We start from the raw sequence: 27,730 nt of genomic DNA on the forward strand, positions 1-27,730 counted from the left end.
TCCTCCCACCCCTCATTTCTACTGTTTTTTCTCCATAGCCCTCACCAACTTCTACTTGACCATATAACTTAAGAGTACATCTGTCTTTTCACTAGCATGTAAGCTCCCTGAGGGCAGATATTTCTGTTTTAGCACCTGGAAGAGCAGGTCCTCAGTAAATATTTGTTGGATGAATAAATGAATTCCAGTCTAGCCAACATGGCAAAACCCCATCTCTACTAAAAATACAAAATTAGCCAGGTGTGGTGGCGCACGCCTGCAATCCTAGCTACTCAGGAGGTCGAGACACAGGAATTGCTTGGACCCAGGAGGCAGAGGCTGCAGTGAGGTGAGATTGTATCACTTCATTCCAGCCTGGACAACAGAGCGAGACTCTGCCTCAAAAAAAAAAAAAAAAATGAATAAATGAATGAATTAATGCATATGCAAAATGTCCACTGTTAATGATTCTATGATTCTTTTAGAGCAGTGGTCCCCAAACTTTTTGGCACCAAGGACCGGTTTCATGGAAGGAATTCAATTTTCCTATGACTGGGGTCGGGGGATGGTTTTGGGATTATTCAAGAATATTACATTTATTGCATACTTTATTTCTATTATTATTACACTGTAATATATAATGAAATAATTATACAACTCACTGTAACATAGAATTAGTGGGAGCCCTGAGCTTGTTTTCCTCCAACTAGATAGTTCCACCTGGTGGTGGACAGTGACAGATCATCAGGCATTAGATTCTCATAAGGAGTGCACAACCTAGATCCCTCACATGTGCAGTTCACAATAGGGTTCATGCACCTATGAGAATCTAATTCCCCTGCTGATCTGACAGTGGGCTGAGCTCAGGTGGTAATGTGAGCAATGGGGAGCAGCTGTAAATATAGATGAAGCTTTGCTTGTTCACCTGCTGCTCACCTCCTGCTGTGCAGCTCAGTTCCCAACAGGCCGTAGATCAAAACAGGTACATGGCCAGGGGTTAGGGACCCCTGTTTTACTTATTTGAATAAACTGATGTCCCATTGCAGGAGTTCTGTTTTAGAGCAATGGTTCTCAAGGTGTGGTCCTCAGACCAGTAGCATCAGCTGGGAACTTGTCAGAAAAGCAAATTCTTAGGCCCTTATCCCAGAGCTACTGAATCAGAAATTGTATAACAAGCTCTCCACATGATTCAGAAGTATATGCAGTTTAAACACTACTGTGCTCGAGCATCTAGAACTCTGTGTACCCAAAAAGGCATGTGATAGGTACATAATAATATTTATCAAAAGACAAGTCTGGACCTTAAGGATCTACAGACACAACCCTGAGCTCCCCACTGGTGAATTTCAATCGTCCTTGGGTCTTAACCCTGCCATACCAGGATTCCATCCTAACCTCCCCCTGACACAGACACACAAACATATAGTTAAGTCTTTTCTGTGCTTTCACAGCCACTTACCTCTCTTCCATCATATATGCGGGTGGCCTACAGACCATAGATTATGGCCATGAACTACCTGGCTTCAAATCTCTACTCAACCACTTAGTAATTAGGTTCCTTGGGCAAGTCATTTGAACTTTCTGAGCCTCAGTTTCTTCATTTGTAATGAGGTACCTACCTCACTGTCTTGTGAACTTAAATGAATTCTTCTAAGATTAAATGAGTTAACATAAGTGAAGGCACATGGTAAGAACTATGTGTAGAGACAGAGTGTGCACTACTATCTTACTGTACTTATCACACTATGTTGTAATAGCCTAGGGTATGAGTGGTAGGGTTGCGGAAGGGACATACTAGACTAGGACTAGTCTCTGTCTTGAGGGATAGACACAGCATAAATGTTTGATGAATGGATGGTAGCTCCTCTGTGATCTTTCAACTAACTGCCCTACACTGCCTCACAGTGGCTGCCAGCCCTAGAGATGTTCTAGAGAGGAGGACATCTTGTTCTCCTGGGAATTAATTACTATCAACTCAAGCAAGAAATTCTTCCCTATGAAGAAGCACATGAAAGAAGATACACAAATGGTCAATAAACACATGATGCTCAGCATCGTTAGCCATTAGGAAAATGTAGATCAAAACCACAATGAGATACCATTTCACAACCACTAAATGGCTATAATCAAAGACAGGCTGGGCACAGTGGCTCACGCCCGTAATCCCAGCACTTCGAGAAGCTGAGGCAGGCAGATCACCTGAGGGCAGGAGTTCGAGACCAGCCTGGCTAACATGGTGAAACCCAGTCTCTACTAAAAATACAAAGATTAGCCAGGTGTGGTAGCAGATGTCTGTAATCCCAGCTATTCGGGAGGCTGAAGCAGAAGAATTGCTTGAACCTGGGAGGCGGAGGTTGTAGTGAGTGGAGATTGTGCCATTGCACTCCAGCCTGGGCAACAAGAGTGAAATTCCATCTCAAAAAAAAAAGACAGACAAGTACAAGTGTTGGTGAGACCACGGAGAACTAAGAACCCTCATTCACTGCTGGTGGGAATGTAAAATGGTGCAGCCATTGCAAACAGTTTGGCTATTCTTCAAAACGTGTATAACATAATTGCCATAGGACACAGCAATGCCAACTCCTAGGTATATATACAAAAAAAGGGGAAAGAGAGATCCACACAAAACCTTGCACATGAAGGTTCATAGCACCATTCATTATAGCCAAAACGTGTAAGCAATTTAAAGGCCCATCAACTGATGAATGGACACAGTGGAATATTACATATACAGCCATAAAAAGAAATGAAATACTGATATGCCCTGCAATGTAGATGAACCATGAAAGAAGCCAGATTATACAAAGCACCTCAAATTATATGATTCCATTTATATGAAATGCCCAGGATAGGCAAATCCATAGAGAGATAAAGTGGATTAGTGGTTGAAAGGGACTGGAGGGTAGACTATTGGGGTTGGGAAGTGACTGATAATGTGTCCAACGTTTCTTTTTTTGGATTGATGAAATTGTTCTGGAATTTGCTAGTTGTGACATTTGCACAACTCTGTGAATATACTAAAAAACACTGAATTGTACAAACCAAATGGGCAAATTGTATGATATGTGAATTATATCTCAATAAAGCTGTTCTTTAGAAAACAAAAAGCAACTAAAAAGTAGTAAGAATGACCATTTCTAAGCACTTGTTAGTGCCACATACTACTATGCTAAACAGCTTTCATATATTCATTATCTGGAATTTAAAAAAAAAAAAGCAAGAGCTACAAAATATGCATAATGACTCTAGGCCTTGGGGCACATAACAGGGGCTCAGCAAATACCTCTCTCTGCCTAGTCTGGTGATTCACAAGTACTGGCACAGACCAGGGTTTGTAACAAAAGCCCTGGGGAAGGAGTAGCCTGGTGCTGGAGGAGGAGAGGCCTGTTAACCCTGAACCTAAACTGGAAGGAAACGGGAGTGGTGCTGTGATCCTGAGGCAGAGCTGAGTGAAGGAATCCTAGGCCGGGTGCAAAGCAGAGTGGCTGTCCTGGACCACCTCCTGCCCACGAGGAGTGTGTTTGTTTTGTTTTGTTTGTTTTGTGTTTTGTTTTGTTTTGTTTGTTTTGTTTTGAGATGGGATCTTTCTCTGTCGCCCAGGCTGGACTGCAGTGGCACGATCATAGCTCACTGCAGCCTTAAACTCCTGGGCGCAAGCGATCCTCCCACCTCGGCCTCCCAAAGTGCTGAGACTACAAGCGTGAGCCACTACGCCCGGCCCCAAGAGAGGTTTTTGTATGGCCGGAAGGGAGGGCAGTGGTAGTTGCGCGCACAGACTCTGGACTTGGGTTAAACAATCTGACTCCATTGTTTAAAAATGTTTCTTAGCCTCCGTTGCTTGTTACCTTACTGATAAAATGCACAAGATACCTCACAAGACTGCTGTACAATTAAATGAGTTCACTACAATATGGAATGCACTTAGAACTACACCAACACATTGTGCCAGCTCAATGTATATGTGTGTGGCTGCTAGCCTCTTCTGCATCATCATCGTTCTGGGTGAGAAGTACCATCTGACTAGAGTCCCAAGGGAACGGAGGGAAGGAACAAAAAAGGGAGAAGAGAGGCAACCACGAACGTCCACTCTTGGGAATCTAGTTGTGCAACGTGGCCCCCACTTACACTGATTACTTTACACTGATTGTGCGTGTGTCCACGCGCTGGGAGGAAAGGGAGGAGCATGGTCTGCCCCAACTCAGCTGCTCAAGGTCCTCCAAGGGTCCAGTTCCGGGCGGGCGGCCTAGGGCACGTGAGGGCCGCGAGGCTCACCCGCCGCGGAGGGTCTGGGGTCGGGGAGGATCCGGGCAGAAAGGGAGGAGCGCGGATGCACGGGGCGGAGCTAGGGGAGGTCCGGCCGGAGGGAAAGGCCTCTCTGGAGAGAGGGACGCGGGACAGCGAGAGCTGCATCCGCGGAGGCCACGCCGGGCGACAAGGGCGCGGTACCTGGAGTCGAACTTCTGGCCGTCGGGGAACGTCCCCACGTAGTGGTAGCGCACGAAGTCGCCGCTGCGCACGGTGCGCGGACACTCGTCGGGCACGAAGCGCCGCTCGATCTGCAGCTCCGCATCGGAGCCCAGGCCCGCCACAGGCGCTGCCTGCCCGGTCACCCAGAGCAACAGCAGGAGCAGCGGCGGCGGCGGGGGCCTCCAACCCCGGGCCCGGAACGCCATCGGGGCGGCGAGGAAAGCGGCGCGGGTGCAGCGCGGAGCTCGGGCGGCGCGGGTCGGCCTGGGCGTGCGGCGGCGTGTGCAAACGTGGAACGGTCTCCCGGCCCTCCCCGGGCAGCAGCCACCACCCCCTCTCCCCTGTCGCCCGCCCCCCGGCCACCGCTTGAGGGGAGGAGCCCGGCCTGGCCGCGCGCCGGGGGCGGGCCTGCTGCGCCCTGCCCAGCCCGGCCTTGCGATAGTGCGCTCAGCTTGGCGGGGAGTTGGCGACTCCAGGGGGGACCCATAATCCAGGGAGGGACCCGTAACTGCATAATCCAGTCTGGGCCTAGGGAGGGCGTGTACCAGAGCTAGACACTGTAATCTCTGTACAAGCTTTTGGCCCAAACTCGGAAGAGAAAAGCGCGGACTGCCCAGGCTCACCCACTCGCTGGTCCCCGCCGGTCCCTGAAGACTCCGGGTTTGGGGCCGCGAGAGGCTCCTACGTGTCCGTTGATCCAATTTCCCCTTGCTGCTTTGGAGAGGGAGGGAAAATTAAATTTTATTTTTTTAAACTTAGTTAAAAGAGTATCGTCTACCTTGAAAGAGACTGAAACCATCTTCGGGATTTTTTTTTTTTTTTTTTTAATACTTAAAGGAAAAGGGAGACGTGTATTGCGAGAGGCTCCCGTGACAGTTGTCTAGGCGAAAGTTTTAAGGCGCTGTGAGGGTCCCCCAAGCCATCAGTGGCCGCAGTGTGAGCTGATATTTGCAGACATCCCACAAGCTCCCACATATGAGCCTATGCCAGGGAGGACTTTATCAAAGACATAAGATGCCGCAGGAATCCGTTAGAGTAGTCAGATGCACCCTCAGCTTGGAATTGGCTGTTAATAATTTATTGAAATTTTGGAATAATAAAAGCAAATCACCAACACTTTCTCAACTCATTTTGGAAGCAAACACAATTCTGATACCAAAACCTGGCAAAGAGAGCAACAAAAAAGAAAAATAAAACTGAAAACACTAGGTACGATCTAATTTTTAAATATTAATGCAAAAATACTGAATAAAACGTGATTAAATCAAATTCGACAGTGTATTAGGCGAAGTGCGGTGGCTCATACCTGTCACCCCAGCACTTTGGGAAGCCGAAATGGTTGGATCACCTGAGGTCAGAAGTTCAAGACCAGCCTGGCCAACATGGTGAAACCCCATCTCTACTAAAAATACAAAAATTAGAGGCCGGGCGCGGTGGCTCACGCCTATAATCCCAACATTTTGGGAGGCCGAGACGGCTGGATCACAAGGTCAAGAGATCGAGACCATCCTGGTCAACATGGTGAAACCCCGTCTCTACTAAAAATACAAAAATTAGCTGGGCATGGTGGTGCACGCCTGTAGTCCCAGCTACTTGGGAGGCTGAGGCAGGAGAACTGCTTGAACCCGAGAGACAGAGGTTGTGGTGAGCCGAGATCACGCCATTGCACTCCAGCCTGGGTAACAAGAGCGAAACTCCGTCTCAAAAAAAAAAAAAAAAATACAAAAATTAGCAGGGTGTGGTGGCACAGCCTATAGTCTCAGCTACTCAGGAGGCTGAGGCAGGAAAATCGCTGAAACCTGGGAGGCGGAGGTTACAGTGAGCAGAGATTGCACCACGAGATCAGTCACGAAATCGCCCACTGCACTCCAGCCTGGGCGACAGTGAGACTCCACCACAAAAAGAATAAAAATAAAAATTAAAAATAAAAAAAACAGTATGTTAAAGGAAAAATATGCCATTACCTGGACTACCTAGGGAGCTTCTGCAAGTTAACAAAATGTGAGTGTTCTCTGTAAGATGAACATAAAACAATAATTATAAGATAATATAATTATTAGACTTCAGGGAACAAATGAGAAACTACATGAATAACTCAAGAAAAATGTTCATTGTTCATCTTAGAGCTTATTCTGGAAATAGAACACCTATTAATAAAATTATAGGACAGAAGAAGGGAAAAAAAGCTCTAAGATCATGTGGCCATAAACTCCAATGGCATGAGATAAAGTTCAACATCTATCTCTGATTTTAAAAACAGACAGAGTCTGGTGGCTCACTTTTGCCATCCTAGCACTTTGGGAGGTTGAGGCAGGTGGATCACTTGAGCCCAGGAGTTAGAGACCAGCCTGGGCAACATGGCAAAACCCCACCTCTACAAAAAATACAAAAATTACTCACCCCTATAATCCCAGCACTTTATGACGCTAAGGCAGGTGTATTGCTTGATCTCAGGAGTTTGAGACCAGCCTGGGCAACCTGGCAAAACCCCGTCTCTACTAAAAATACAAAAATTAACTGGGTGTGGTGTTGCACACCTATAATCGCAGCTACTCCAGTGGCTGAGGCAGGAAATTGCTTGAACCCCAGAGGTGGACGTTGCAGTAAGCCAAGATTGCACAATTGCACTCCAGCCTGGGCAACAGAGCAAGACTCTAACTAAAAAAAAAAAAAAGAAAGAACTTTCTGATTGTAGTCAGTTAATGGCACTGGACCACCAAAAAGTACTTTTGCATGTCATCTTTGTATTGTCAAACAATACCTTCATTTTGAAGTATATAATCTTAGATAATAAAAATTGCTGCATGAATTGAGACGTTCAGTTCATTCAGTATACGTGTACTTTGGTCCAGTCTTTGCTTCACTATGTCTCTGTGGCTTCAGGCAAGTCAGGTAACTTTTTACTTCCACCCTTGACTGTAAAACAGATTATACTTGTCTTGCCTACTGACCTCGTATGTAATTGGGGGAAATACCTTAGTGCTGAATTAGTTTCTAGGCTCAGGCACTAACCATATTGGTAAGAACTTGGGATTTGAAACTTGATCATTTGAACTAGATGCCAAGAAGTCCAATCTTCATGACAACTCTGAATAAGGTCATGGGTATAATCACTACTTTACAGCAAAAATAAACTGCACTCCACTCTGGGCAACAGAGCGACACCCTGTCTCAAAAAGAAAATCAAAAACCAAACAAAAATTAGCCAGATGTGGTGGTGTGTACCTGTAGTCCTGGCTATTTGGCAAGCTGAGGTGGGAGGATCACTTCAGCCCAGGACGTTGAGGCTGCAGTGAGCCATGATTGCACCATTGCATAATCAGCCTGAGTGACAGAGCGAGACCCTGTCTCAAAAAAAAAAAAAAAAAAAAAAAAAAATGCTGAGCAGGGTGGCCTGCACCTGGCTCAGCTACTTGTGAGGCTGAGGGGGAAAGATCAGCTTCAACCTTGGAGATGGAGGTGTCAATAAGTTGTGATTATACCACTGCGCTCCAGCCGAGGTGACAGAGTGAGAGCCTGTCTAGAAATATATATAATATAAAATAAAATAAAAGTGAACAGCTGGGCATGGTGGCAGGAGCCTGTAGTCCTAAGTGCTTGAGAATCTGTGGTGGAAGGATCTCTTGAGCCCAGAAGTTAGAGTCCAGCCTGGGCAACATACCAAGACTCTGTCTCAAAAAAGAAAAAAAATCTTGTTATTAAAAAATGCTGGCCGGGCACAGTGGCTCATACCCTGTAATCCCAGCACTTTGGGAGGCAGAGACTGGTGGATCTCTTGAGGTCAGGAGTTCAAGACCAGCCTGGCCAACATGGTGAAACCCTGTCTCTACTAAAAATACAAACATCAGCCAGCTACTCGGGAGGCTGAGGCAGGAGAATCGCTTCAATCCAGGAGGCGGAGGTTGCAGTGAGCCAAGATCCTGCCACTGCACTCCAGCCTGGGTGACAGAGCAAGACTGTCAAAAAAAAAAAAAGCCAGAAATGTTTAAAAGAGAAATGATGAATTGAAAAAATATATACTTGACTGAGCAGGAAACGGCATCCAGGAACAGAGCCCTTTGCTCCTCCCTCAGTATGATTGAAGACCAGAAATCAGATATTTATGCCTGAGAAAAGTAGGATTTCGTTCAGCACTTCTCCCAGATCATTAGGGTACTGACTGAGGATGAGATGGGGGGCCCAGAGACAGGAGGTGCTATTGCCTGGCTCAAGGAGGTCCTGGAGTACAATGCCATTGGAGGCAAGTATCACCAGGGTTTGATGGTGCTAGTGGCATTCCAGGGGCTGGTGGAGCCAAGAAAACAGGATGCTGATAGTCTCCAGCGGGCCCTGACTGTGGGCTGGTGTGTGGAACTGCTGCAAGCTTTCTTCCTGGTGACAGATGACATCATGGATTCATCCCTCACCCGCCAGTGACAGATCTGCTGGTATCAGAAGCTGGGCATGGGTTTGGATGCCATCATTGCTGCTATCCTTCTGGAAGCATGTATCTACCGCCTGCTGAAGCTCTAATGCCATGAGCAGCCCTATTACCTGAACCTGATCGAGCTCTTCCTGCAGAGTTCCTATCAGACTGAGATTGGGCAGACTCTGGACCTCAACACAGCCCCGAAGGACAACGTAGATCTTGGCAGATTCATGGAAAAGAGGTACAAATCTACTGTCAAGTACAAGACAGCTTTCTACTTCTTCTACCTTCCTGTAGCTGCAGCCATGTACATGGCAGGAATTGATGGCGAGAAGGAGCACACCAATGCCAAGAAGATCTTGCTGGAGATAGGAGAGTTCTTTCAGATTCAGGATGCTTGCCTTGACCTCTTTGGGGACCCCAGTGTGACTGGCAAAATTGTCACTGACATCCAGGACAACAAATGTAGCTGGCTGGTAGTTCAGTGTCTGCAACGGGCCGCTCTGGAACAGTACCAGATCCTGAAGGAGAATTATGGGCAGAAGGAGGCCAAGAAGGGGGCCCAGGTGAAGGCATTAGATGAGGAGCTGGATCTGCTGGCTATGTTCTCACAGTACGAGGAAGACAGTTACAGCCACATTATGGTTCTCGTTGAACTGTACTCAGCACCCCTGCCTCCAGGTATCTTTCTGGGGCTTGCATGCAAAATCCACAAGTGGAAAAAGTGACTGAGAGACTGCAAGGGCGGGGAGAGTAGGCTCTCAATAAATTAGTTTTTGTGTTAAAAAAATATATATATATGTGTGTGTGTGTGTGTGTGTGTATATATATGTGTGTGTGTGTATATATATATATACACACATATACATACATACTTATAGCTGGGCGTGGTGGCTCACATCTGTAATCCCAGCACTTTGGGAGGCCGAGGCAGGTGGATCACAAGGTTAGGAGTTCAAGACCAGCCTGGCCAAAATGGTAAAACCCTATCTCTAGCCAGGTGTGGTGGCAGGTGCCTGTGATCCCAGCTACTTGGGTGGCTGAGGCAGGAGACTTGCTTGAACCTGGGGGGCGGAGGTTGCAGTGAGACAAGATCACGCCATTGCACTCCAGCCCGGGCAACAGAGTGCGAATCTGTCTCAAGGAAAAAAAAAAAAGAAACTTACAAATATATGACAAACAAATGCATAAGCATAAGTGAACACCCATCATGTGTTGGCCTGAAATTCTTTGAGGCTCCTCTCATTGAGAAGTGGAGTTTATGATTATCCTGTTGAATCTGGATAGGCCTGCAGCTGTGCTGACCAATAGAAGACAGCCTAAGTGATGGGCCGTGACTTCTGGGCTACATCATAAAAGGCCATGTTGTTTCCACCTAGTTCATTGGAACACTTGCCCCTGAAATCCTGATCCCTGTAAGAAGTCTCACTACCCAGAGACCTCCATGCTGGAGAGGTCACATGCAGACTCTGTGATTGACAGTCACAGCTGAATCCATCTCTCAGCCAACCCAGCATAGGCAGCAAAAATGTGAGTAAAGCAGCCTCTGGATTAGCCAGCCACCATATGCTCAAGTCAGCCCAGCCATTTGAGCAGTAAAAATTATGTAGCAGACAAAGCCATGCCTGCTATATCCTGTCAAAATTCCTAACCCACAGATTTTGTAAGCATATTAGATTGTTTTAGCCCACTAAACTTTGGGGTAGTGTATTATGCAGCAGCACAACAAAACTGAAGTCAGTATATATACGTGAAGAATTCAGAAAAAAGGAAATACAAATAAATATATTCACCCTCACTAATAATCAAGAAAAAAAAATATGGCTGGGTGCAGTTGCTCACACCTGTAATCGTAGCACTTCGGGAGGCCGAGGCAGACAGATCACCTGAGGTCAGGAGTTCAAGACCAGCCTGGCCAAGATGGTGAAACCCTGTCTCTACTAAAAACACAAAAATTAGCCGGGTGTGGTAGCACATGCCTGTAATCCCAGCTACTGGGGAGGCTGAGGCAGAAGAATCACTTGAGCCCGGGAGGAGGAGGTTACAGTGAGTCCGGATCACACCACTGCACTCCAGCCTGGTCGACAGAGCAAGACTCTGTCTCAAAAACAAAAAGAAAAGAAAACAGAGAGTGTACTTTCACTTATACCAAAGGCTGTATCTCCCCAATCTATAGATTGTTTCTCAGAAAATAAAAGGTCTCCATTTTCGTCAAAAGAAAAGAAAACTAAAATAATGAAGTACTTTTTTTTTTTTACTTCTCAAGTTAGTAAGATTAAAAAATAAATATAAGACATGTTGTTACTGAGGAACAGGGAAAATTGGATTCTTTCACATACTGACAGTGGGTCTATAAATTGGTATAGCATTTAAAGAGATGCATGAGTTTTTTGATACCAAGTAACAGAACTCCCAATTTCAGTTAGGGAATTAAAAATATATATATTTGAGGAATACCAGAGGTTTTCACTCAGTTGAGGGGTTGTATCCAATTCAAAGAAAGGGCCAGGTTTTCCCTGCTAGGAGGAGTTTGGGAATCACTAGAACCAGTATAGCTGCTTGCTGACATTCTCTGTCTCCATTTCTTGTTTCTGCATCTCTTTGTACATGGGCTTTGCTCTAAGATGCTGGCTGTCTTCTGCCGCATGTTAAAAAACAATGCCTGTGACATCTCCTGACTTGGATGTCTCACAGCTCCATTGCCAGAAGGAAACTAGGTCTTTTCGCAGCTTCAAGGTTTTAAATCACTGGCTTGGGACTGGAGCCCTGCCCACCAATCAGCTGTGAGCTGACCAATGCTTTGTAGTGCAGACATAACTACCAGGGCCCACCCCTATGGTTTGGAAATCATTCCTCAGAAGGGGAAACCACAAGGAGTTAACAGTAACTTGTAGAAAAATTTGACCATATGTAACAAAAGCTCTATGAATCAATGTAAGCTTGACCCAGCAATAGCATTTCTACCAATGTATCCCAAGGAAATAATTAAGAATACATGCAGAGACACAGCTGTAAGAATACTCTTTACAGTATCATTAATAATAGAGAAAAGTAATCTAAAATGGAACTGTTTGAATTAATTATACACCTACACAGCCATAAAAGTAGTGTTATAAAAATATACTTATTGATATTGGAAAAAGTTCATTTTTAAAAGCATATTAGGAATTGGTATGATGATTATAATCCTGTTTCTCTAAAAAAAAAAAAAAAGAAAGTACAAAAACTTTCCGAATAAGATACATATATAAATAACTTTGGGAGGCCGAGGCGGGTGGATCACGAGGTCAAGAGATCGAGACCATCCTGGTCAACATGGTGAAACCCCGTCTCTACTAATACAAAAAATTAGCTGGGCATGGTGGCGCGTGCCTGTAATCCCAGCTACTCAGGAGGCTGAGGCAGGGAATTGCCTGAACCCAGGAGGTGGAAGTTGCGGTGAACCGAGATCGCGCCATTGCACTCCAGCCTGGGTAACAAGGGCGAAACTCCGTCTCAAAAAAAAATAAATAAATAAAATATTATAAATATAATGGTGGTTAAAATATAACCGTTGTGGGTTAAAGAAAATTCTTTTTTTTTTTTTGAGAACAGATCTCGTTCTATTGCCCAGACTGGAGTGCAGTGGCGCATTCATAGCTCACTCGTTCATAGTCTAGACCTCTTGGGCTTAGGGGATCCTCTGGCTTCAGCCTCCCAAATAGCTGGGACCAAAGGTGCATGCCACCATCCCTGGCTAATTTTTTATTTTTTATTTTATTTATTTATTTATTTATTGAGACAGAGTCTCACTCTGTAGCTCAGACTGGAGTGCAATTGCGCCATCTTGGTTTACTGCAACCTCCACCTCACAGGTTCAAGTTATTCTCCTGCCTCAGCCTCCCGAGTAGCTGGGATTACAGGCATGCGGCACCACACCTGGCTAATTTTTGTATTTTCAGTAGGGACAGGGTCTCTGTATGTTACCCAAGCTTGTCTTGAACTTCATGGTTCAAGCTAGCCTACTACCTTGGCCTCACAAGGTTCTAGGATTACTGGCATGAGCAACTGTGCTCAGTTAAGACAAGTCTTTTGTAAATTTTTTAATACATTCCAAATATTCTAAGCTTTCATAATAAACTTCTTATGTAAAAAAAAAAGGTGTTTAATGGATATGAAAATGATGTTTTTATAAGAATATGTAGGCTAGACGCGGTGGCTCACACCTGTACTACCAGCACTTCGGGAGGCTGAGGCAGGCAGATCATGAGTTCAGGAAATTGAGACCCTCTTGGCCAACATTGTGAAACCCCATCTCTAGTAAAAATTAAAAATTAGCTGGGTGTGGTGGTGCGTTCCTGTAATCCCAGCTACTCAGGAGACTGAGGCAGGAGAATCACTCGAACCAGAGAGTCAGAGGTTGTGAGCCGAGATCGCACCACTGCACTCCAGCCTAGTGACAGAGTGAGACTCTGTTTCAAAAAAAAAAAAAGAATATGTAATGATAAGGAAAGATACAATATATTAGATGATATATTGTGTGAAAAAGCTGGCTTCCAAACAGTATTTACATTCATGATATTTTTATAAATAAAATTGTAACTATGTGTAAAAACCCAGAATAATATATTTAGAATATTAAAATTTTATTTATTAATTTTTAAAATTTTAAAGGTCATGTATTATTTAAAAATTTTTAAATATTTAGTGATACAATATATTAGATGATATATTAGGTGAAGAAGCTGGCTTCCAAACAGTATTTACATAATGATACTTTTATAAATAAAATTATAAGTATGCATAAAAACCCCAAAGAATATACTTAGAATATTAACAGCAATTTTTAAATTTTAAAATATTTATTATATTTATTCAGTTTATCAGTTGAAGGACATTTGGGTTTTTCCATTTTTGGGTTATTGTGAATAATGGTACTATGAGCATTTGTGAGCAAGTTTTTGTGTGGTCACATATTTTCATTTCTCATAAAATGAGAATACAGTTGATCCTTATTCAAAGATACCCTATTTGCAAATTTGCCTACTCACTACAGTTTATTTATAACCTCAAAATTGGTACATCTGGCATTTTTGCATTTTGTGAACATTTGTGTAAAAAAAAAAAAAAAAATTGAGTAGGAAAATTTGTGGAGCCAGGGATAGTGGCTTGTGCTTGTAGTCTCAGCTACTCAAGAGGCTGAGGCAGGAGGATTGTTTGAGTCTAGGAGTTTAAGACCAGCCTGGGCGATACAGCAAGACCCTGTCTCTAAAATAACAAAAGATAAAAACCTCATCAAAATATACAGTTAAGATCTATGCATTTTAGCCGGGCACAGTGGCTCATGCCTATAATCCCAGCACTTTGGGAGGCTGAGGCGTGTGGATCACGAGGTCAAGAGATTGAGACCATCCTGGTCAACGTGGTGAAACCCCGTCTTTACTAAAAAAATACAAAAAATTGGGCCGGGCGCAGTGGCTCACGCCTATAATCCCAGCTCTTTGGGAGGCCGAGGCGGGTGGATCACGAGGTCAAGAGATCGAGACCATCCTGGTCAACATGGTGAAACCTCGTCTCTACTAAAAATACAAAAATTAGTTGGGCATGGTGGTGGGTGCCTGTAGTCCCAGCTACTCGGGGGGCTGAGGCAGGAGAATTGCTTGAACCCAGGAGGCAGAGGTTGCAGTGAGCCGAGATCGCGCCATTGCACTCCAGCCTGGGTAACAAGAGCAAAACGCCATCTCAAAAAAAAAAAAAAAAAAGATCTATGCATTTCACTTTATGCCTCAATTTTTTTAAAAAGAAAAAAAATGGTCTATATTTTCAGCTGAGGTCAAGAAAGATCTGCCTTTGTTTCAGCTCTCACACTGTAAACAAGTTTGCTTTTCACAGTATATTCAGTGCTATGTTTTCACATTTTTGTGCTTTTTATTGGTGATTTTGCTCTTCTAAGTGGCCCTAAGCATAGTGCTGAAGGACTGTCTTGTATTCTTAAGTGCAAGTGACCCCTGATGATAAGAAAAAAACATGTGATAGAGAAGCTTCACTTAGCCCCGAGACCAGTTAGCCTAAATAAACTGTCTTTAAACAGAAACACACATAAAACTAGATTATATATTGATCAGTTGAGGGAATATCATGACCAAAGCCTTGCAGAAACCTAACCCAGAATTTCTCCTAAAAGCAATAGTTCAGTGTTTGCTAGTTCAGCATTTGCTGCGACTTCATAACATAATTACTCATACAATGAGAACTGACAGTTTGGGGCCAGGCCAGTGGCTCACACCTTTAATCCCAGCACTTTGGGAGGCTGAGGCAGGTGGATTACCCGAGATCAGAAGTTCAAGACCAGCCTGGTCAACATGATGAAACCCTGTCTCTACTAAAAATGCAAAAATTAGACAGGTGTGGTGGCGCACACCTGTAGTCCTAGCTACTTGGGAGGCTGAGGCAGGAGAATTGCTAGAACCTGAGAGGCGAGGTTACAGTGAGCTGAGATCCCACTGCTGCACTCCAGCCTGAGCAACAGTGCTAGACTCTGTCTCAGAAAAAAAGAAAGAACTGCCAGTATCTAGGGGTGGAATTTCTGGGTCATACAAAACTCTACTGGTAACCTTCTGAGGAGCTGCCAAAATCCTGCTTTACAGTTTTGTAGGCTGCAAAAAAATAATCTGATGTCCAAGATGACCAGAGGAACAACACCTGTTTCCCGCTCCTAGCCAATGGTCTCTCTCCTGAGTGTGGTGACTTACTTGGGGAGAGGAATAAATACAAAAGAAGAAGAAAAAAACAAGTCAAAGGACATAATTACAGGTGGGTGGATGTGGCTCCCTGTGACTTCTCTTATGGAGGTGTGCCCTCATTCATAGTGTTTTCTACACAGACAGAAGGTAGTCACCATTTTTGGACTTTCTCTTTGTTCTGCTTTTTTGGTTTTGTTTTTTACTTTTTCCTATTTTCTTACCTCTTTGTACTGACTCATATTTCTCCACATTATAATTGTAATAAGTTAATTAGATGCAACAAGAACCAAACTAAACAAGGCTGAAAAGCAAATTAATGGCATGGAAGAAAGTGTGATCTGAGGCCTGGCACAGTGGCTCAAGCCTGTAATCCCAGCATTTTGTGAGGCCGAGACAGGAGGATTCCTTGAGGTCAGGAGTTCGAGACCAGCCAGGGCAACATGGTGAAACTTGTCTCTACTAAAAATACAAAACAATTAGCCAGGCATGGTGGTATGTGCCTGTAGTCCCAGCTACTTGGGAGACTGAGGCAGGAGAATCACTTGAACCCAGGAGGCGGAGGTGGCAGTGAGCTGAGATCATGCCACGGCAATCCAGCCTGGGTGACCGTCAAAAAACAAAAAGTATGTGATCTGAGAGACCAAACTAGACACCCCTTTATCAACTAAGTTGCACTCAAAGCTTCAGGAAATGAAGTTATCTACAGGTGGAGGGTTCAGGGTCTGGCTGGCGTGGCAAATGTCTAAATTCTTTTGGCTAAACTCTCTAACAATAGGAGCTTTCAATTCTGATTTACAATCCAGACCACGACAACTCTGATTGGACAGAGGACGGGCCTCACAAACATTCTTTTCTGATAAGCTACTACAGGCCTTCAGCTAGTTTGAGCCACTTATAGAGGATGTGCACAAACAGTCTGTCTATCCTGTAGTTCACCTTTTGTTGTAAAGAGCCAAATTCCATCTCATTTTAATGCTAAAACTTGGCCTCAAAGTAGGAGTGGTGGTGCATGCCTGTAGTACCAGCTACTCAGGAGGCTGAGGCATGAGAACCGCTTAACCCTGGGAGGCAGAGATTGCAGTGAGCCAAGATTGTGCCACTGCACTCCAGCCTGGGCAACAGAGTGAGACTCTGTCTTAAAAAAAAAAAAAAAAAAAAAAAAAAAAAAAGGCCAGACATGATGGCTCACATCTGTGATCCCAGCACTTTGGGAGGCTGAGGTGGGCGGATCACAAGGTCAGGAGTTCGAGACCAGCCTGATCAACATGGTGAAATCCCATCTCTATTAAAAATACAAAAATTAGCTGGGCGTGCTGGTGACACACTGTAATCCCACCTACTCAGGAAGCTGAGGCAGAAGAATCGCTTGAACCCAGGAGGCAAAGGTTTCAGTGAACTGAGATCATGCCACTGCACTCCAGCCTGAACAACAAAGAGAGACTGTCTCAAAAGAAAAAAAGAAAGAAAGAAAGTGAAAGGATGAAAAAATATATTTCATTGAATAGTAATGGAAAGAACATGAGGGGGTATACTAATATCAGATAAAATAAAGTTTATATCAAAAAAGTTTATGAGAGACATTATATATATTATATATATAAAGAACATTATATATTAGAAAAAAGTTCAATACAACAAAAATATATAAAAAATTATAAACATTTATGTATCTAATGAAAAATCATCAAAATACATGAAGCAAAAACTAACAGAAAAGAAGAAATAACTGGACAATTCAACAGTAGTAGTTTCAGACTTCAGGACCCCACTTTCAATAATAGAACAACTAGTCACAAGATAAGTAAGAAAATAGAGGACTTAACCAACACAATAAGACAAGTAGACCTAAGAGCTACCACACAGCAACAGCAAACACAATCTTCTCAAGTGCACAGGAACTATTTTCCAGCATATATCTTAGGCCACAAATTAAGTTTCAGTAGATTTAAGAAGATAGATGTCACTAAAAGTATCTTTCCAACCACAATGGAATGAAATTAAAAATCAATAAAATAAGTAACACTAGAAAATTCACAAAGTTTTGGAAATTAAACAATACTCTTATACAGCCAATAATTCAAAGAATAAATCAAAATAGAAATTAGAAAATACTTAGAGGCATGAAAATAAAAGGTTTATGGAATGCAGCAAAAGGAGTGCTACAGAGGAAATTTTTTTTTTTTTAATTTGAGACAGAGTTTCTCTCTTGTTGCCCAGGCTGGAGTGCAATGGTGTGATCTCGGCTCACCGCAACCTCCACCTCCTGTGTTCAAGCGATTCTCCTGCCTCAGTCCCCAAGTAGCCGAGATTACAGGCACATGCCACCACGCCCAGCTAATTTTGAATTTTTAGTAGAGACAGGGTTTCTCCATGTTGGTCAGGCTGGTCTTGAACTCCTGACCTCAGGTGATCCACCTGCCTCGGCTTCCCAAAATGCTGGGATTACAGGCTTGAGCCACCGTGCCCAGTCTGCTAGGGACAAATTTATAGCTACAAATGCTTACATTAAAAAATAATAAAGAAAAAGAAAAAGAAGCCTAGGTGCAGTGGCTCATGCCTGTAATCCCAGCACTTTGTGGGAGGCTGAGGTGGATGGATGGCTTGAGCTCAGGAGTTGGAGATTAGCCTGGGAAACATGGTGAAATCTCATCTCTACAAAAAAACAAACCTTAGCCGGGCATGGTGGTGTGTGCCTGTAGTCCGAGCTAATTGTGGGGCTGAGGTGGGAGGATCACTTCAGCCCAGGAAGTTGAGGCTGCAGTGAACCATGATGGTGCCACTGCACTCCATCCAGTCTGGTGACAGAATGAGACCCTGCCCACACACACACACACACACACACACACACACACACACAGGCAAAGTCAGAAAGATCTCAAACCAACAACTTACTTTTATACTTTAAGGAACTAGAAAAACAGCAAAGTAGACCCAAAAATACCAGAAGGAAAAAATATATACATTTTAGAACAGAGATTAAAAAAAAAGAAAACAGAAAAAAATGAGGAAATCAATGAAACCAAAAGCTAGTTCATTGAAAAAAATTGACAAACCTTTATCTAGATGAGCTAAGAGAGAAGACTCAAATCACTAAAATAAAAAATGAAAGTAGAGCCATTACTATCCATTTTACGGAAATAAAAAGGATTGTAAGAAAGTTCTATGAGCAATTGTGTGCCAAAAATTTGATAACCTGGATGAAATTTAAAAATTTCTGGACACACCTAATCTATGAAGACTAAATCATGAAAAATTAGAAAATCTGAATAGTCCTATGGCACATAAGGAGATTGGGTCAGTAACGAAAATATATATATACTCACCAGGCAAAGTGGCTCACACCTGTAATCCCAGAGCTTTGGGAGGCCCAAGTTGGAGCATTACTTGAGGCCAGGAGTTCGAGACTAGCCTGAGCAACATAGTGAGACTCTGTCTCTATTTAAAAATACAAAAATTAGCTGGGTGTGGCAGAATGTGCCTGTGGTCCCTAGAAGGCTGAGGTAGAGGGATTGCACTACTGTACTCCAGGCTGAGTGACAGAGCAAGACTCTGTCTCTAAAAATAAATAAAAAATAAAATAGATCACCTAAGAAAAGAAGCTCTGGACCTAATTGCTTCACTGGCAAATTCTACCAAACAATTAAAGAACTAACAACAATTCTTTTAAATCTTTTCCAAAAAAATTAAAGAGAAGGGAAAATTTCCTAACTCATTTTGAGGTGAGCATTACCAAGCCAGAAAAAGATATTATAAGAAAACCATACCCCCAAATCACGTATCAACATTAATGCACCTCAGCCTCCCAAAGTGCTGGTGTAGGGCTGATGGCCCACAGGGTCATGGGGTGTGCCTTATACTGTGTTGAGGCGCAGGATCAGAGAAATAAAGAGACAGGACACAGAAGTACAAGGAAAACGCAGTTGGGCTCGAGGGGCCACACCACCTATGAGTGGAGTCAGGTGAGGCCCCGAATGTCCAGAAGCATGAGTATTTATTGTGTATAGGTTAGGGGGCAGGGCAGTAAGTGAAATCATCTTTAAGGATAGTGATAGGGTCGTGAGCAATAAAACAAGGGGTCCACCCCCATTAGGTCACCTAGGCTAGTAGGTGGACAGTGCGCAGCAAGGGGCCCATTCCCATCAACACAAGGGCCATGTGCAGTAAGGGGTCCATCCCCATTAGGTCACCGAGGCTTGTAGGTGGGTCGTGCGCAGTGAAGAGGGTGCAGTGTGCAATACTTCTATCTATGGGCAAACTACTTCTAGAAGATTTATGGGGGGATGCTTTAAGTCACACAGTAGTGACTGAGCTGTCAGGATTACCGCCACCTGCTGGCAGCTTCCGATGAGTTCTATGGGAGATGATTTTCGAGCAGCACGGTAGCAAGAGCTGATAAAGTTCACAGACACGAAGGTGGATTGCAGGTCTGAGGGCAGCCTTCCACAAGAACTGGAGCAAGGTCCTACAACTCCTTTATCAGGAGGAGTGGCTCTCGCCCCAAGCCTACCATACAGCGGATATCTTTACAATACTGAACGCTGCCGCCTGGGCCATGGATTTTTGTCCTGGTATAACTGTTTTTCCCTTAAATCATGCTCTGCCTTGTGTCTGCTCTAGGCATTCCTCCGATTATAAGCTGCTTATTTCTTTTTCTTTTCTTTTTTTTTTTTTTGAGACAGAGTTTCGCTCTTGTTACCCAGGCTGGAGTGCAATGGCGCGATCTCGGCTCACCGCAACCTCCGCCTTCTGGGTTCTGCCTCAGCCTCCTGAGTAGCAGGGATTACAGGCACGCGCCACCATGTCCAGCTAATTTTTTGTATTTTTAGTAGAGACGGGGTTTCACCATGTTGACCAGGATGGTCTTGATCTCTTGACCTTGTGATCCACCCGCCTCGGCCTCCCAAAGTGCTGGGATTACAGGCATGAGCCTAATTCATGCTCTGTACTGTGTCCACTGTAGGCATTCCTCCGATTATTAACTAAGATATACTTACATATATACGTAGGGAAATATTCTTTAGGTGCTCATACTATCAACTATTATATGATTATATAGGAAGGATTCTATAAAGGGATTCTTCAAGCCCTAATTCCATAAGCTAATATATGATTATATAAAAGGAAATAGCTGAGTAGTAACACTATAAACTGAGATATTCTTCAAGCCCTAACTGTGCCAGGGTTCTGCTTAGGTCTCCTTCCTAGGTGCCTATATGGGGGGTTACCCACAGCTGGTTTTACAGGTGTGAGCCACCGCACCTGGCCCTAATGCAAAGATTCTCAACAAAATGGTAGGAAAATAAGTTGAACATCTTATTAACAGGGTAATACACTATGACCAAATGGAATTTATTCCTGGAATGCAAAGATGGTTCAACACACACAAATCAATAAATGTAATATGCCACATTAACCTATTTGCACCTACTTACTGCAAAACCAGAGGCCCAGGGAAGGGGTCCCTTTAAATTCCATATGAGTTTTAGGTTGGCTTTTCCCTTTCTGCAAAAAAAAAGTCAGTGGGATTTTGTCAGGAATTGCATTGAATGTGGAGATCACCATAAGGGTGGTAACAACACTTAAGTTTAAGATTAAAGACATTTTTATTGGCCGGGCGCGGTGGCTCAAGCCTGTAATCCCAGCACTTTGGGAGGCCGAGGCGGGTGGATCACGAGGTCGAGAGATCGAGACCATCCCGGTCAACATTGTGAAACCCCGTCTCTATTAATACAAAAAAATTAGCTGGGCACGGTGGCGCGTGCCTGTAATCCCAGCTACTCAGGAGGCTGAGGCAGGAGAATTGCCTGAACCCAGGAGGCGGAGGTTGCGGTGAGCCGAGATCGCGCCATTGCACTCCAGCCTGGGTAACAAGAGCGAGACTCCGTCTCAAAAAAAAAAAAAGACATTTTTATTAAGGGTTTAGCTAATTGGTATATAACAAATGCTGTGTATGGTAGCTTTTATTTTCATCTCCAGAACCTATACCTTGCTAAATACAATATACACTAACCATGTTTTAAGCATAGATCACAGGATCTGAAAAAGTGGAGAATTTATATGCTGAGTATTGCTTTCTTCCAAAAATCGATGAATTCTACTACTTCGTAATGAGCAGCTCCTGTGTGTCTGGTCACTGGGGACATACAAACAAGACTTGCACAGGACTCTTTGCCTCTGGTGGGAACCTCAAAGGGGCAGTCCGGACCCGAGAGGTGGGTGTGGCCGGGCGGGAACCGGGAGGCTCCGGGAAGCTCCCCTAGGCTCCCACCCAGGGCCCCGCCCTGCCTCGGCTCCAGCCGCCGCCAGGGGCGCTCCCAGCCCAGGGCAGCACCGGGCCTGGCGGCTGGGCTCGAGCTCCCAGCACCGACTTGGGGGGGGCCGCGCAGAGGCGGGGATCGGGCGACCGAGGCCGGGACTTCGGCACCCTTCCGGGGGAGTCGCGCAGAGAAAGTGCCCTCTTGGCAGCCGCCAGAGCCGCGCCGCGGGGGCCGCGATGTTGTCCGGGCCGCGAGAGCTGCCGGATCGGGAGCTGCAGCGGCGCCGGGAGCGGAAGCGGCGGCGGCACGACGCACACCAGCTGCAGCAGCTCAAGCACCTGGAGGCCTTGTGAGTCTGGAGCCTCTGAGCCGCCGTCCGCGCGTTGCCCGTCTTCTGGGAACGGGGGCGCGGGGCGCCGTGGTGGGCGCTGGACCGGGTCCTCCAAACCCCCGGGAGCAGCAGCGGGGCGGGCCCGTGAGGAGCCTGGTGCCTGCGATGGGCCTTCAAGTCCTCACTGGGTGGGGAGCGAGGTGGGGGGAACCACCCGACCTGGGAGGGGCCCTGAAGGCGGCGGCGTGGGTGGGCGGGGGCTCGGCGCCGGGAGGCGACAGCGGCTTGCTCTTCTCACCCTCGCTTTGATGTGGGCGTCGGCTTTTTTGGGGGAGCCAAGAGTTGTTGGCGCTCGCTTGGCGTTTGTGGACCCAATAGGCAAGTTCAGCTGAGCCCGCTGCCCCCGCGTTCCACCCCTCAGTTCCCTGGGCCACTAAGACGTGAAGAAACCCCGTTCTCCTCATCCTCTGCTATGGAGAGGGAAGAGGACACCGATCCTGCAGTGTTAGTGTGGCGAGGCGGGGAAGGAGAGAATGGGCGGCGGGGACTGGCCACTGCGCTGCCAGGTAGAACAGAGGTGCACTTGTTCTCTCCAGGCTGGAAGGATTTTTACCAGGGTCCAGGGTGGGCATTAAGGGAGCCAGCTGCCGCTCGGCACGACGCGGAACTCGGTCCCTGACTTGGGAGGCCCTGCGCTCCCGGAGCTCCAGGGAATTCAAGGAGGTTCCAGATGACCTGGGAGAGTGTGGTGTAAAGAAGATTCAGACTTAGGGAAAGGAAATATGGCTTCCCTCTATCCTTCTAGGTTTTTTAGCTGGGCCACAGATTAAATTGTCATAATTAAGCAGGAAAGGCTGGGAAACAAACCTCTCCAACAGCGAACTGGGAAGAAAGTGGTGATTTATTCGGCCAGGAGCTGCTGAGACTTAGATGCCTAACAGCTGAGCTCCCCTAACAAAGAAAATCCTTGCCCTTTTAAGGGCATACAACTCTAGAAAGTTACATGTGAAAGGGTCTTGAATCAGGAAGTAGGCATGGGGCACGTGACTTAGGTGGGGGTTTGATCCTGATTAAGTGAAAACAGTGCCTTCTGGTAAGATTTCCCATACCGTATCCGTGAGCTATAGATGGGATTGTGGTTAGCAGTAGGAGTCTTATCCTTAACCTGGCTGGCGGCGCCAACCCCTGGCTGACTTCTAACTTCTTTTGAGATGCAATGTAGAAGGCTGAAGAGGATTAAGAGTCTCCTTCCTTAATAAAACAGATTAACAGGATAAAACTATTTTTGCATACCCATGCAGTGGAGGGGCACAAAAGTGGGAGACTGAAAGAAGGGCCAGGGAATAGGGGTGTGGGCCTTTTGGGGGCGTGGTGGAGACAAATTATGGAAGGGTAAGGAGACAAAATGTATGATGAATAAAGGTTGCTTTGTTAGGCACTCAGGTGATAAAAGTTGTCTCCAAGCAGCCTTCTTTCTGATACAGATACCTTTACTCATGGAAATTTCCTTTAAAGATGAAAATTTCTCTTTACAAAAGGAGCGGGAGTCTTTTATTTTAGGCAGTTGTGGGAGAGGTGAAGTTTTCCTGTGTTGGCTGGTTCTCAGTTTCTTTTAGCTCAAAGTCATCAATATGTCAGGGTGGCATATTTGGTGTCAGGGTGGCATATTTTGGTGTGATGCTTTCTGGTCTCCTGCAGTCATATACTATTGGGGTGGTGTGTCCTGAGCCCCAACCTAACCCTCAGGTGGGAGGTTGCATTAGCAATTCTTTCCCTTCCTTTCAGATTCTGTAATTATCCTTGGAAGTCTAACTTTTCTAAGTGTTGACCTGAAGGAAAAATAAGAGGCAAAATTAATTTTAGAAATTGATATAATTAGAGAAGTTCTTTGGGGCCAAGTTTGAGAACTGCAATCCAGCAGCATAGGGGTTCAAGTTGCTTAGAATATACTCTCCTATATGCAGCAGTTACAAGTGGGTGTTTTTGTTTCCTGGGTTTTTGTTTGTTTGTTTTACAAGGAAGGGGAGGCCCAAGGAAACTTCAACAAGTGGGTTTATAAAGGAAAAGATGAGGCAGTTCCTAAGTTATTTACCAATTATTTATATTCAAATAACATAGGGATTGATTGGCTCTACATTGTTCTTTGTGTCACAAATTCCAGGAACAGTAAGATAATGGGTGAGGGAAACTACAGGGATGAAAAGAAAGAGCCGTGGCTCCTAGGGCATAGGTAGGGTGGTACATGATGAAGTCCCATATTCCTGTCTTTCTTGGCCTGATAAATTTTGTACCTCACATAGTTCAGACTGGTCTGAACTGTTTTTCTTTGATCATTTCTCCCTTTTGTTCAAAATCTTTCTCTTCGGAAAGTGTTTCTGGAAAGCGATCCTTATCCAGACCAGAAGAGAAGGCTCTTGAATCTCACACAAGAAAGAATTCAAGGCGAATCCATAAAGTGAAAACAAGTTTATTAAGAAAGTAGAGGAATAAAGAATGGCTACTCCATAGATAGAGCAGCCCCAAGAGCTGCTGGTTGCCCATTTTTATGGTTATTTCTTGATTATATGCTAAACAAGGGATGGATTATTCATGCCTCCCCTTTTTTGAAAATATAGGATAACTTCCTGATGTTGCATGGTATTCGTAAACTGTCTTGGTGCTGTTGGGAGTATAGCAGTGAGGACGACCAGAGGTCACTCTTGTGGCCATCTTGGTTTTGGTGGGTTTTGATCAGCTTCTTTTTTTTTTTGAGACAGAGTCACTCCGTCACCAGGCACCAGGCTGGAGTGCAGTGGTGTGACCTCGGCTCACTGTAACCTCCGCCTCCCGGGTTCAAGCAATTCTCCTGCCTCAGCCTCCCAAGTAGCTGGGACTACAGGTGCATGCCACCACGCCCAGCTAATTTTTTTGTATTTTTAGTACAGACTGGGTTTCACCATGTTGGCCAGGATGTTCTCGATCTCTTGACCTCATGATGCGCCCGCCTTGGCCTCCCAAAGTGCTGGGATTACAGGTGTGAGCCACGGCACCCAGCCTGGTCAGCTTCTTTACTGCAGCCTGTTTTATCAGCAAGGTCTTTATGACCTGTATCTTGTGTCATCCTCCTGTGTCATCCTATGACTTAGAATGGAATGCCTTAACCATCTGGGAACTCAGACCAGTAGGTCTCAGCCTCATTTTACTAGATGCTAAGAAATAATCTACTAAAAATAGGTTTCAGGCTACTTTGGTTTGAAGGTGGGGTTTCACCAGGAACCTGCCCCTGTGTGCCTAGAATTTCTCTGCCTCCTGCCTTTGTCAGAGGAGTCCTTTATTTGATGGTGTTTTTCCCTAAACAAAATCTCCAGGTTGGAGACCACGATCTTTGATATCTTTGTATCCTGGGAGCTCTCTGTGAAAAGAGTCTTTAACTAATTAAGAATTTTTAGTGAGACGCTTATAATACATTGGCTATAATGAGAAAAATAGCTACTTCATAGGCTCCTTCATCCAGGTGAACGGGCCTTCTCCTTCTTATTTCAAAGGGGGAAAGCTGATGTTTTCCAAACTAGGTAGAGAATAAGCAAATGTAAGAGCTTTAGGTCAAGGAAGATTAAAAGTTTCTGTCAGCTTTGCCAATGGATTTTTTGATCACATTTGTGCATTGCACCAGTCCAGAACACTGAGAGGGATATGCACATGGCAATGCCCATTCATCCACTCTCAATCAGCTTTGACCATACAAGATAAAACTTCTATAAACCTTTTATAACCTTACAATATATATACTTTCTTTTTTTTTTTGGAGACAGAGTCTCATTCTGTTGCCCAGGCTGGAGTGCAGTGGTGCCATCTTGGCTCACTGCAACCTCTGCCTCCTGGGCTCAAGTGATTCTCCTGCCTCAGCCTCCTGAGTAGCTGGGATTACAGGCATACACCACCATGCCCAGCTAATTTTTGTATTTTTAGTAGAGAGGGGGTTTCACCATGTTGGTCAGGCTGGTCTCAAACTCCTGACCTCATGATCTGTAAAGTGCTGAGATTATAGGCGTGAGCCACTGCGCTCAACCCAATGTTTCAGTATTTTAACTTACTTAAAAACAAGTCACACATTTCACAAATATCCATTACTTAATCATAACAGGATTTGTTGCTTATCTATCACTTCCTTCCAAAGTTTCATTGGCCAGGCATGGTGGCTCATGCCTCTAATCCCAGCAATTTTGGAGGCCAAGGCTGGCGGATCACTTGAGTCCAGGAGTTCTAGACCAGCCTGAGCAACTTGGCAACACCCCATCTCTACAAAAAACACAAAAATTAGCCGACCGTGGTGGTGCACACAGGTAGTCCCAGCTACTTGGGAGTCTGAGGTGGGAGGATCACTTCAGCCCAGGCGGTTCGAGGCTGCAGTGAGCCATGATCGCACCACTGCACTCCAGCCTGTCTCCAAAGCCAGACCCTGTCTCAGGAATAAATAAATAAGAAAAAATCATAAAAGACTAAGATAATTATTGAAAAAGATTTTTCAAACCAAGAAAAGTTCATTTTTTTGGCCAGGCGCAGGGACTCACACTTGTAATCCCAGCACTTTGGGAGGTTGAGGTAGGTGGATCATTTGAGGTCAGGATTTCAAGAGCAGCCTGGCCAACATGGTGAAACCCCGTCTCTACTAAAAATACAAAATTTGGCCAAGCGAGGCTGAGGCAGGAGAATCACTTGAGCCTGGGAGGTGGAAGTTGCGGTGAGCTGAAATCACACCACTGTGCTCCAGTCTGGGCAACAGAGTGAGACCCTGTCTCAAAAAAAAAAAAAAAGCTCATTTATAGTTTCATCCCAGTTACATTCATTTAATTTATTCTTTCTTAACAGTTATACTTGAATTGTTCATTAAAGCTAGCCATCATCTCAGGTGATTTCCTTGTTAATTATTTTTACAGCCTGCAAAGGTTACGGAGTTGCCACCTAAGTGAAAACTCTAAAATTAAATGTGTGGTCATTTTGCTGCTCTGAAGACACAGCTGCTTTCATTAAACCAACAATTCACCATACATTTCCTCCCCTCACCCTTCTATAACTTGTCTCCATGACACCCCAGAAGCTCTAATTAAACTAGTCTTAATTTACCAAAGATTTATCCAAATCATGTGAAAGTAAAAAAATCATAACAAGACTAACATGATTATGAACAAGATCTTTCAAACTAATAAAAGGTATTTGAGTTACTTTCTATATTCCTGAGAAAATATTTAAGCACTTTTTCTTTAAGCCAGTTAATTGAACTTTTTCATATATTTTGGCAATAAAATATCACATGCATATAACACATATAAACATAGACATACAAACAGAAGCAGATAGATCTTTTATCTTTTATAAGATTCTTTATTACCCAGTTTTCAAATAGTCCATGTCTACTTTAGATGATCATCTAAAGTGATAATCCACTTAGGTATCGTCCACTTTAGACCCTCAGTCTCTTGATTATCTGTTCAGCTGCCCTAAGTAATTAGTAGCATAGGTAACCCTAAGTTTGCACTTTTAAAGCCTTTTAGATGAAACAAAGTAGAAAATTTACATCTAAAAAGCA

General features: G+C 44.5%; 2 protein-coding genes and 1 pseudogene across 2 annotated transcripts in view; 2 read left to right on the forward strand and 1 right to left on the reverse strand.

Annotated features, from left to right (window-relative positions):
* FKBP9 (FKBP prolyl isomerase 9) overlaps positions 1–4,652 on the reverse strand; it is a 48,385-nt gene extending 43,733 nt beyond the window's left edge. Inside the window, exon 1 of the mRNA XM_021669365.2 lies at positions 4,426–4,652. Coding sequence (XP_021525040.1) covers positions 4,426–4,652 — 227 coding nt within the window. The remainder of the gene's footprint in view (positions 1–4,425) is intronic.
* A 3,850-nt stretch (positions 4,653–8,502) lies between these two features.
* LOC105723367 (farnesyl pyrophosphate synthase-like) lies at positions 8,503–9,582 on the forward strand (annotated as a pseudogene).
* Positions 9,583–22,126: 12,544 nt separating this feature from the next.
* Positions 22,127–27,730, forward strand: part of KBTBD2 (kelch repeat and BTB domain containing 2) — an 86,677-nt gene continuing 81,073 nt past the window's right edge. Inside the window, exon 1 of the mRNA XM_064380476.1 lies at positions 22,127–22,182. The gene's annotated coding sequence lies outside the window, so the exon portion shown is untranslated. The remainder of the gene's footprint in view (positions 22,183–27,730) is intronic.

This window comes from Aotus nancymaae, unplaced genomic scaffold (genome assembly GCF_030222135.1).
Source record: "Aotus nancymaae isolate 86718 unplaced genomic scaffold, 86718_ANA_hifiasm-v0.15.2.pri h1tg000025l, whole genome shotgun sequence".
Lineage (NCBI taxonomy): Eukaryota > Metazoa > Chordata > Mammalia > Primates > Aotidae > Aotus > Aotus nancymaae.